This window comes from Pelobates fuscus, chromosome 7 (assembly GCF_036172605.1).
Source record: "Pelobates fuscus isolate aPelFus1 chromosome 7, aPelFus1.pri, whole genome shotgun sequence".
NCBI lineage: Eukaryota > Metazoa > Chordata > Amphibia > Anura > Pelobatidae > Pelobates > Pelobates fuscus.
The window spans coordinates 730,740-743,146 of NC_086323.1; the positions used below are offsets into that span (position 1 = coordinate 730,740).

At 42.7% G+C, this 12,407-nt stretch overlaps 1 protein-coding gene across 4 annotated transcripts in view; it reads left to right on the forward strand.

Moving 5' to 3' along the window:
- The window catches only part of COL24A1 (collagen type XXIV alpha 1 chain), an 808,926-nt gene that overhangs the window by 668,373 nt on the left and 128,146 nt on the right, over positions 1-12,407 (forward strand). For all 4 annotated transcript variants that reach the window (XM_063427613.1, XM_063427615.1, XM_063427616.1 and 1 more), the window contains 3 exons: positions 2,362-2,469; positions 2,558-2,611; positions 12,049-12,111. In XM_063427613.1, coding sequence (XP_063283683.1) covers positions 2,362-2,469; positions 2,558-2,611; positions 12,049-12,111 — 225 coding nt within the window. The remainder of the gene's footprint in view (positions 1-2,361; positions 2,470-2,557; positions 2,612-12,048; positions 12,112-12,407) is intronic.

The following is a 12,407-nucleotide window of genomic DNA, read 5'->3' on the forward strand; positions in this document are numbered from 1 at the left end:
GGGGAGGAAGGATGACACGTTCAGCTCCCTGTAACACACACTGCCGCTGGGGAGGAAGGACGGCACCTTCAGCTCCCTGTAACACACACTGCCACTGGGGAGGAAGGACGACACCTTCAGCTCCCTGTGACACACACTGCCGCTGGGGAGGAAGGACGACACCTTCAGCTCCCTGTAACTCACTCTGCCACTGGGGAGGAAGGACGGCACCTTCAGCTCCCTGGGATACACACTGCCGCTGGGGAGGAAGGACGACACCTTCAGCTCCCTGGGATACACACTGCTGCTGGGGATGAAGGACGACACACTTTTCTCCCTGTAACACACATGGTTGCTGGGGAGAGAGACAGACTGTCTCTTCTCCCAAGGATACACACTGCCGCTGGGGATGTGATGCATACTGCCACTGGGGATCTGGGCCGACTGCCCAGCATCCCTTTAGGGCCGTTAGAGAGATCTCTGTCCCATCTCCACCTGCCAGCTGGGTGTCTTCCAAGTCAATAAAGTCTCGTACCTCTGGGGCTGGTTTGGAAGTAGATGGTACAGTACAAAGGTATCCTGATGACAGGCTTAGTTGTTGGGGAGGAGGGACGAAACTCAACGCTCCCAGTGGTGTACAGTCCATAAGCCCCATCATGTCAGAGACAGGCGGCGTTACACGTTGGAATAGGCAAACATAATCCTGTTCTAGTTCCCACTCCCAGTTGGCAAGAAAAGATAGATCTGGCTGAATGGCATCGAATTCAGTAAGGTCCCAGTTGTCTGCCCGCTCAGCTCAGATGGACCAGAAGCGAGCAATGTCGGTGTCTCCGAACCAGAGACTAGTTTTAATAGTATCCCACAACAAACCAGGGCCATCGTAGTCTTCCCCCTCAATACACTTGTACTCGATCAGCCATGGGTAGAGGTGGTAAGCATGCCACCGCAGGGCCCGATAGGAATCATCCAGCCACACCTCAGTCTCAACTAGTGTCTCCAGTTCGCTTACCCATTCCTCTGAGGACTGATTTCCCAATAACGGCATCTGCAGCTCTAGTTGTTCTGCTTGGCGCTGGTTAGTGGTCAGGATTTCCTCGCACCAGAAGGGTCGAATTTCATTGATGTCTTCCTTCACTGGTTCTGGCAGATAAGAACCATTTGGCCCATCTAGTCTGCCCAGTTTTCTAAATACTTTCATTAGTCCCTGGCCTTTACTTATAGTTAGGATAGCTTAATGCCTATCCCAAGCATGCTTAACCCCTTAAGGACCAAACTTTTGGAATAAAAGGGAATCATGACGTGTCACACACGTCATGTGTCCTTAAGGGGTTAAAAGGACACTATAGTCACCTGAACAACTTTAGCTTAATGAAGCAGTTTTGGTGTATATAACATGCCCCTGTAGCCTCACTGCTCAATCCTCTGCCATTTAGGAGTTAAATCCCTTTGTTTATGAACCCTAGTCACACCTCCCTGCATGTGACTTGAACAGCCTTCCATAAACACTTCCTGTAAAGAGAGCCCTATTTAGGCTTTCCTTATTGCAAGTTCTGTTTAATTAAGATTGTCTTATCCCCTGCTATGTTAACAGCTTGCCAGACCCTACAAGAGCCTCCTGTATGTGATTAAAGTTCAATTTAGAGATTGAGATACAATTATTTAAGGTAAATTACATCTGTTTGAAAGTGAAACCAGTTTTTTTTTTCATGCAGGCTCTGTCAATCATAGGCAGGGGAGGTGGGGCTAGGGCTGCATAAACAGAAACAAAGTGATTTAACTCCTAAATGACAGTGAATTGAGCAGTGAAATTGCAGGGGAATGATCTATACACTAAAACTGCTTTATTTAGCTAAAGTAATTTAGGTGACTAGTGTTCCTTTAAACTCACTCACTGTGTTAACCTCTACCACTTCTCGCTCAGTGGTAGAGGTTTCTTATTCCATAGCGCTTTACAATACTTCCTGATATTATTTTTAAACCTTTGCCCCTCTAATTTAAGACTATGTCCTCTTGTTGTGGTAGTTTTTCTTCTTTTAAATATGATCTCCTCCTTTACTGTGTTGATTCCCTTTATGTATTTAAATGTTTCTATCATATCCCCCCTGTCTCGCCTTTCCTCCAAGCTATACATGTTAAGATCCTTTAACCTTTCCTGGTAAGTTTTATCCTGCAATCCATGAACCAGTTTAGTAGCCCTTCTCTGAACTCTCTCTAAAGTACCAATATCCTTCTGAAGATATGGTCTCCAGTACTGTGTAGTGCCCAGAGTCTGGTGTTTTTATTGGTCGTCCTACTAGGGGGGGTTGTTATTTCGAATGCACTAAATTCTTCCGTTTTAGGGTTTATTTCTAAAAAGACAATTTACTTTTCTTTTTATCTAAGGGAGAACATGGGCTGCAGGGTCATCCGGGAAAACCGGGTCAGAGGGGACTCCCTGGTTCTCAAGGTGATCAAGGACATATTGGGGAAATCGGACTGAAAGGACTTCCAGTAAGTATCTGATTACACCAGTATTGGTCACAATCTGATGTCCCTGTGTGATTAGAGATAAGTGACACTCACACAGATTGTATTACAGGGAGAAGATGGCGATCAAGGTCTAATGGGTTTCTCAGGTTTCCCAGGGCCAAAGGTAGGTTTCCAAGAACCATTGATAGTGGTTGGTTTAACTAATAGCAATTATCAAAAAGTCATTTATTTTAGTCTCTCTCGCCCTCTCGTTGCATGGCTGTGTCTCTCCATCTCTTATTGTATGCCTATCTCTCGCACTCTCTCATTCCGTGCCTGTCTCCCTCATTCTGTACCTGTCTCTCTCATTATGTGTCTTTCTCTTTCATTCTCTCATTGTGTCTGTCTCTCACACTACTCTGACGAAACAAATCATCCTTATCTGTTTCTGTCACCCTCTAAGCCTGTGCCCCTTGTCTGTCTTTCATCTCCTATTCCATGTCTCTCTTTCACTCATATTATATGTCTCTCTTTCACTCCTATTTTGTGTCTCTCTCACTCTTATTCCATGTCTCTCTTTCACTCATATTGCATGTCTCTCTTTCACTCCTATTCTGTGTTTCTCTCTCAATCTTATTCCATGTCTCTCACTCCTATTCTGTGTCTCTCACTCGTATTCTGTCTCTCTCACTCATATTCTCTCTCTCTCTCTCTCTCACACTCCTACTCCGTGTCTCTCTTGCATTCCTATTCTGTTTCTCTCACTCCTACTCCGTGTCTCTCTCACACTGCTACTCTGTGTCTCTCTCGCATTCCTATTCCATGTCTCTCTCACACACCTATTCCTTGTCTCTCTCACACACCTATTCCTTGTCTCTCTCTCACGCCTATTTTGTGTCTCTCTCACATTCCTATTCCGTGTCTCTCTCACATTACTATTGCGTGTTTCTCAATCTTATTCCGTGCCTCTCACTCATATTCCGTGTCTCTCCCACACTCCTATTCTGTGTCTCTCTCACATTCCTATTCCATGTCTTTTTCACACGCCTATTCCATGTCTCTCTCACACGCCTATTCCATGTCTCTCTCACACTCCTATTCTGTGTCTCTCTCACACTCCTATTCTGTGTCTCTCTCACACTCCTATTCCGTGTCTCTCTCACACTCCTATTCCGTGTCTCTCTCACACTCCTATTCCGTGTCTCTCTCACACACCTATTCCATGTCTCTCTCACACTCCTATTCCGTGTCTCTCTCACACGCCTATTCCATGTCTCTCCCACACTCCTATTCTGTGTCTCTTTCACACTTATTCCGTGTCTGTCTCACACTCCTATTCCGTGTCTCTCTCACACTCCTATTCTATGTCTTTTTCACACACCTATTCTGTGTCTTTCTCACACTCCTATTCCGTGTCTCTCTCACACTCCTATTCCGTGTCTCTCTCACACACCTATTCCATGTCTCTCTCACACACCTATTCCGTGTCTGTCTCACACTCCTATTCCGTGTCTCTCTCACACTCCTATTCTATGTCTTTTTCACACACCTATTCTGTGTCTCTCTCACACTCCTATTCCGTGTCTCTCTCACACTCCTATTCCATGTCTCTCTCACACTCCTATTCCGTGTCTCTCTCACACTCCTATTCCATGTCTCTCTCACACTCCTATTCCGTGTCTCTCTCACACTCCTATTCCGTGTCTCTCTCACACGCCTATTCTGTGTCTCTCTCACACTCCTATTCTGTGTCTTTCTCTCTCACTCCTATTCTGTCTCTCTCTCACTCTTACTCTGTGTCTCGTACTTTTGTTCCGTGCCTCTCACTCCTATTTTTCTCACACTCCTATTCCATGTCTCTCGCACTCTAATTCCCTGCTTCTCACTCTTATTCCTGTCTCTCACTATTATTCTGTGTCTCTCTCACTCTTATTCTGTGTCTCTCTCACTCTTATTCTGTGTCTCTCTCACTCTTATTCTGTTTCTCTCTCACTCCTATTCTGTGTCTCTCTCACTCCTATTCTGTGGCTCTCTCACTCTTTATTCTGTGTCTCTCTCACTCCTATTCTGTGTCTCTCTCACTCTTATTCTGTGTCTCTCTCACTCCTATTCTGTGTCTCGTACTCTTGTTCCGTGCCTCACACTCCTATTCCATGTCTGTCGCACTCTAATTCCGTGCTTCTCACTCTTATTCCTGTCTCTCACTATTATTCTGTGTCTCTCTCACTCTTATTCTGTGTCTCTCTCACTCTAATTCTGTTTCTCTCACTCCTACTCTGTGTCTCTCTCGCATTCCTATTCCATGTCTCTCTCACACACCTATTCCTTGTCTCTCTCACGCCTATTTTGTGTCTCTCTCACATTCGTATTCCGTGTCTCTCTCACATTACTATTGCGTGTTTCTCAATCTTATTCCGTGCCTCTCACTCATATTCCGTGTCTCTCCCACACTCTTATTCCGTGTCTGTCTCACACTCTTATTCCGTGTCTGTCTCACTGTCTCACACTCCTATTCCTTGTCTCTCTCACACTCCTATTCCATGTCTTTTTCACACGCCTATTCCATGTCTCTCTCACACGCCTATTCCATGTCTCTCTCACACGCCTATTCCATGTCTCTCTCACACTCCTTTTCTGTGTCTCTCTCACACTCCTATTCTGTGTCTCTCTCACACTCCTATTCCATGTCTCTCTCACACTCCTATTCCATGTCTTTTTCACACACCTATTCTGTGTCTCTCTCACACTCCTATTCCATGTCTCTCTCACACTCCTATTCCATGTCTCTCTCACACTCCTATTCCGTGTCTCTCTCACACTCCGATTCCGTGTCTCTCTCACACACCTATTCCATGTCTCTCCCACACTCCTATTCTGTGTCTCTCTCACACTCTTATTCCGTGTCTGTCTCACACTCCTATTCCGTGTCTCTCTCACACTCCTATTCTATGTCTTTTTCACACACCTATTCTGTGTCTCTCCCACACTCCTATTCCGTGTCTCTCTCACACTCCTATTCCGTGTCTCTCCCACACTCCTATTCCGTGTCTCTCTCACACACCTATTCCGTGTCTCTCTCACACTCCTATTCCATGTCTCTCTCACACTCCTATTCCGTGTCTCTCTCACACTCCTATTCCGTGTCTCTCTCACACTCCTATTCCGTGTCTCTCTCACACACCTATTCCATGTCTCTCTCACACTCCTATTCCATGTCTCTCTCACACTCCTATTCCATGTCTCTCTCACACGCCTATTCTGTGTCTCTCTCACACGCCTATTCTGTGTCTCTCTCACACTCCTATTCCATGTCTCTCTCACACGCCTATTCTGTGTCTCTCTCACACTCCTATTCTGTGTCTTTCTCTCTCACTCCTATTCTGTCTCTCTCTCACTCTTACTCTGTGTCTCATACTCTTGTTCCGTGCCTCTCACTCCTATTTTTCTCACACTCCTATTCCATGTCTCTCGCACTCTAATTCCGTGCTTCTCACTCTTATTCCTTCTCTCACTATTATTCTGTGTCTCTCTCACTCTTATTCTGTGTCTCTCTCACTCTTATTCTGTGTCTCTCTCACTCTTATTCTGTGTCTCTCTCACTCTTATTCTGTGTCTCTCTCACTCCTATTCTGTGTCTCTCTCACACTCCTATTCTATGTCTTTTTCACACACCTATTCTGTGTCTCTCCCAAACTCCTATTCTGTGTCTCTCCCACACTCCTATTCCGTGTCTCTCCCACACACCTATTTCATGTCTCTCTCACACTCCTATTCCGTGTCTCTCCCACACTCCTATTCTGTGTCTCTCCCACACTCCTATTCCGTGTCTCTCTCACACTCCTATTCCATGTCTCTCCCACACTCCTATTCCATGTCTCTCTCACACTCCCATTCCATGTCTCTCCCACACTCCTATTCTGTGTCTCTCCCACACGCCTATTCCGTGTCTCTCTCACACTCCTATTCCATGTCTCTCCCACACTCCTATTCCATGTCTGTCCCACACTCCTATTCCATGTCTCTCTCACACTCCCATTCCATGTCTCTCTCACACTCCTATTCCATGTCTCTCTCACACGCCTATTCTGTGTCTCTCTCTCACTCCTATTCTGTCTCTCTCTCACTCCTATTCTGTCTCTCTGTCACTCTTACTCTGTGTATCGTACTCTTGTTCCGTGCCTCTCACTCCTATTTTTCTCACACTCCTATTCCATGTCTCTCGCACTCTAATTCCGTGCTTCTCACTCTTATTCCTGTCTCTCACTATTATTCTGTGGCTCTCTCACTCTTATTCTGTGTCTTTCTCTCTCACTCCTATTCTGTGTCTCTCTCACTATTATTCTGTGTCTCATACTCTTGTTCCGTGCCTCTCACTCCTATTTTTCTCACACTCCTATTCCATGTCTCTCGCACTCTAATTCCATGCCTCTCACTCTTATTTCTGTCTCTCACTATTATTCTGTGTCTCTCACTATTATTCTGTGTCTCTCTCACTATTATTCTGTGTCTCTCACTATTATTCTGTGTCTCTCCCACTATTATTCTGTGTCGTTCTCACTATTATTCTGTGTCTCTCTCACTCTTATTCTGTGTCTCTCTCACTATTATTCTGTGTCTCTCTCACTATTATTCTGTGTCGTTCTCACTCTTATTCTGTGTCTCTCTCACTATTATTCTGTGTCTCTCTCACTCTTATTCTATGTCTCTCTCACTCTTATTCTGTGTCTCTCTCACTATTATTCTGTGTCTCTCTCACTATTATTCTGTGTTGTTCTCACTCTTATTCTGTGTCTCTCTCACTATTATTCTGTGTCTCTCTCACTCTTATTCTATGTCTCTCTCACTCTTATTCTGTGTCTCTCTCACTATTATTCTGTGTCTCTCTCACTATTATTCTGTGTCTCTCTCACTATTATTCTGTGTTGTTCTCACTCTTATTCTGTGTCTCTCTCACTATTATTCTGTGTCTCTCTCACTATTATTCTGTGTCTCTCTCACTCTTATTCTGTGTCTCTCTCACTATTATTCTGTGTCTCTCTCACTCTTATTCTGTGTCTCTCTCACTATTATTCTGTGTCTCTCACTATTATTCTGTGTCTCTCTCACTATTATTCTGTGTCTCTCTCACTATTATTCTGTGTCTCTCACTATTATTCTGTGTCTCTCTCACTATTATTCTGTGTCTCTCTCACTATTATTCTGTGTCTCTCTCACTATTATTCTGTGTCTCTCTCACTATTATTCTGTGTCTCTCTCACTATTATTCTGTGTCTCTCTCACTATTATTCTGTGTCTCTCTCACTATTATTCTGTGTCTCTCTCACTATTATTCTGTGTCTCTCTCACTCTTATTCTGTGTCTCTCTCACTATTATTCTGTGTCTCTCACTCTTATTCTGTGTCTCTCTCACTATTATTCTGTGTCGTTCTCACTCTTATTCTGTGTCTCTCTCACTATTATTCTGTGTCTCTCTCACTCTTATTCTGTGTCTCTCTCACTATTATTCTGTGTCGTTCTCACTATTATTCTGTGTCTCTCTCACTATTATTCTGTGTCTCTCACTATTATTCTGTGTCTCTCTCACTATTATTCTGTGTCTTTCTCACTCTTATTCTGTGTCTCTCTCACTCTTATTCTATGTCTCTCTCACTCTTATTCTGTGTCTCTCTCACTCTTATTCTGTGTCTCTCTCACTATTATTCTGTGTCTCTCTCACTATTATTCTGTGTCTCTCACTATTATTCTGTGTCTCTCCCACTATTATTCTGTGTCGTTCTCACTATTATTCTGTGTCTCTCTCACTCTTATTCTGTGTCTCTCTCACTATTATTCTGTGTCTCTCTCACTATTATTCTGTGTCTCTCTCACTATTATTCTGTGTCGTTCTCACTCTTATTCTGTGTCTCTCTCACTATTATTCTGAGTCTCTCTCACTCTTATTCTGTGTCTCTCACTATTATTCTGTGTCTCTCTCACTCTTATTCTGTGTCTCTCTCACTATTATTCTTTGTCTCACGCACTATTATTCTGTGTCTCTCTCACTATTATTCTGTGTCTCTCACTATTATTCCATGTCTCTCTCACACTCCTATTCTGTGTCTCTCTCTCACTCCTATTCTGTCTCTCTCTCACTCCTATTCCATGTCTCTCTCACTCCTATTCTGTGTCTTTCTCTCTCACTCCTATTCTGTCTCTCTCTCACTCTTACTCTGTGTCTCGTACTCTTGTTCCGTGCCTCTCAACCCTATTTTTCTCACACTCCTATTCCATGTCTCTCGCACTCTAATTCCGTGCCTCTCACTCTTATTCTTGTCTCTCACTATTATTCTGTGTCTCTCACTATTATTCTGTGTCTCTCTCACTATTATTCTGTGTCGTTTCACTCTTATTCTGTGTCTCTCTCTCTATTATTCTGTGTCTCTCTCACTCTTATTCTGTGTCTCTCTCACTATTATTCTGTGTCTCTCTCACTCTTATTCTGTGTCTCTCTCACTATTATTCTGTGTCTCTCTCACTCTTATTCTGTGTCTCTCTCACTATTATTCTGTGTCTCTCTCACTATTATTCTGTGTCTCTCTCACTATTATTCCATGTCTCTCTCACATTCCTATTCTGTGTCTCTCTCTCACTCCTATTCTGTCTCTCTCTCTCACTCCTATTCCATGTCTCTCTCACTCCTATTCTGTGTCTTTCTCTCTCACTCCTATTCTGTCTCTCTCTCACTCTTACTCTGTGTCTCGTACTCTTGTTCCGTGCCTCTCACTCCTATTTTTCTCACACTCCTATTCCATGTCTCTCGCACTCTAATTCCGTGCCTCTCACTCTTATTCCTGTCTCTCACTATTATTCTGTGTCGTTCTCACTCTTATTCTGTCTCTCTCTCACTATTATTCTGTGTCTCTCTCACTATTATTCTGTGTCTCTCTCACTCTTATTCTGTGTCTCTCTCACTATTATTCTGTGTCTCTCTCACTATTATTCTGTGTCTCTCACTATTATTCTGTGTCTCTCACTATTATTCTGTGTCTCTCTCACTATTATTCTGTGTCTCTCTCACTCTTATTCTGTGTCTCTCTCACTATTATTCTGTGTCTCTCTCACTCTTATTCTGTGTCTCTCTCACTCTTATTCTGTGTCGTTCTCACTATTATTCTGTGTCTCTCTCACTATTATTCTGTGTCTCTCACTATTATTCTGTGTCTCTCTCACTATTATTCTGTGTCTCTCACTATTATTCTGTGTCTCTCTCACTATTATTCTGTGTCGTTCTCACTCTTATTCTGTGTCTCTCTCACTATTATTCTGTGTCTCTCTCACTATTATTCTGTGTCTCTCACTATTATTCTGTGTCTCTCTCACTATTATTCTGTGTCTCTCACTATTATTCTGTGTCTCTCTCACTATTATTCTGTGTCTCTCTCACTCTTATTCTGTGTCTCTCTCACTATTATTCTGTGTCATTCTCACTATTATTCTGTGTCTCTCTCACTATTATTCTGTGTCTCTCACTATTATTCTGTGTCTCTCTCACTATTATTCTGTGTCTCTCACTCTTATTCTGTGTCTCTCTCACTATTATTCTGTGTCTCTCTCACTATTATTCTGTGTCTCTCTCACTCTTATTCTGTGTCTCTCTCACTATTATTCTGTGTCTCTCTCACTCTTATTCTGTGTCTCTCTCACTATTATTCTGTGTCGTTCTCACTATTATTCTGTGTCTCTCTCACTATTATTCTGTGTCTCTCTCACTATTATTCTGTGTCTCTCTCACTATTATTCTGTGTCTCTCTCACTATTATTCTGTGTCTCTCTCACTATTATTCGGTGTCTCTCACTATTATTCTGTGTCTCTCTCACTATTATTCTGTGTCTCTCACTATTATTCTGTGTCTCTCTCACTATTATTCTGTGTCGTTCTCACTATTATTCTGTGTCTCTCTCACTATTATTCTGTGTCTCTCACTATTATTCTGTGTCTCTCACTATTGTTCTGTGTCTCTCTCACTATTATTCTGTGTCTCTCACTATTATTCTGTGTCTCTCTCACTATTATTCTGTGTCGTTCTCACTATTATTCTGTGTCGTTCTCACTATTATTCTGTGTCTCTCTCACTATTATTCTGTGTCTCTCACTATTATTCTGTGTCTCTCTCACTATTATTCTGTGTCGTTCTCACTATTATTCTGTGTCTCTCTCACTATTATTCTGTGTCTCTCACTATTATTCTGTGTCTCTCTCACTATTATTCTGTGTCTCTCACTATTATTCTGTGTCTCTCTCACTATTATTCCATGTCTCTCTCACACTCCTATTCTGTGTCTCTCTCACACTCCTATTTTGTGTCTCTCTCACACTCCTATTCTGTCTCTCTCTCACTCTTACTCTGTGTCTCGTACTCTTGTTCCGTGCCTCTCACTCCTATTTTTCTCACACTCCTATTCCATGTCTCTCGCACTCTAATTCCGTGCCTCTCACTCTTATTCCTGTCTCTCTCACTCCTATTCTGTGTCTCTCTCACTATTATTCTGTGTCTCTCTCACTATTATTCTGTGTCTCTCTCACTCCTATTCTGTGTCTCTCTCACTCTTATTCTGTGTCTCTCTCACTCCTATTCTGTGTCTCGTACTCTTGTTCCGTGCCTCACACTCCTATTCCATGTCTGTCGCACTCTAATTCCGTGCTTCTCACTCTTATTCCTGTCTCTCACTATTATTCTGTGTCTCTCTCACTCTTATTCTGTGTCTCTCTCACTATTATTCTGTGTCGTTCTCACTATTATTCTGTGTCTCTCTCACTATTATTCTGTGTCTCTCACTATTATTCTGTGTCTCTCTCACTATTATTCTGTGTCTCTCACTATTATTCTGTGTCTCTCTCACTATTATTCCATGTCTCTCTCACACTCCTATTCTGTGTCTCTCTCACACTCCTATTTTGTGTCTCTCTCACACTCCTATTCTGTCTCTCTCTCACTCTTACTCTGTGTCTCGTACTCTTGTTCCGTGCCTCTCACTCCTATTTTTCTCACACTCCTATTCCATGTCTCTCGCACTCTAATTCCGTGCCTCTCACTCTTATTCCTGTCTCTCTCACTCCTATTCTGTGTCTCTCTCACTATTATTCTGTGTCTCTCTCACTATTATTCTGTGTCTCTCTCACTCCTATTCTGTGTCTCTCTCACTCTTATTCTGTGTCTCTCTCACTCCTATTCTGTGTCTCGTACTCTTGTTCCGTGCCTCACACTCCTATTCCATGTCTGTCGCACTCTAATTCCGTGCTTCTCACTCTTATTCCTGTCTCTCACTATTATTCTGTGTCTCTCTCACTCTTATTCTGTGTCTCTCTCACTCCTATTCTGTGTCTCTCTCACTCCTATTCTGTGTCTCTCTCACTCCTATTCTGTGTCTCTCTCACTCCTATTCTGTGTCTCTCTCACTCTTATTCTGTGTCTCTCTCACTCCTATTCCATGTCTCTCGCACTCTAATTCCGTGCCTCTCACTCTTATTCCTATCTCTCACTCCTATTCTGTGTCTCTCTCACTATTATTCTTTTTCTTCTTACTTTATATTTCCTTTATTTTGCTTCTCTTTTTCTAATAATTTACTATGTGAATTTTTAGGGACATAATGGTGACGTGGGTGCCGTGGGCATTCATGGCCCAAAAGGACCATCCGGGCAGTTTGTAAGTGAAGTTTCTTTTATTTATTTCATTCAAATCTACATTATGGTCCGGCATCAGCAATCAATCAATAGACTTTCTGTCTGTATCAGTCATCATAGCAATACCAACCAACACTTCCATAGCTATTCTTTTTTATAAAAATGTTATTGATTTAAATGTTTTTTCTGCCTATGTCAAGCTCAGTAGACTGCAGAAAGAACGTGGCTGATTACAACACAGGTTGATGATACATATAGGTGACAGGTGTTTCAGAGGGACAATGCAATCTATATTTCTATCACAATTACTTGGCTCGC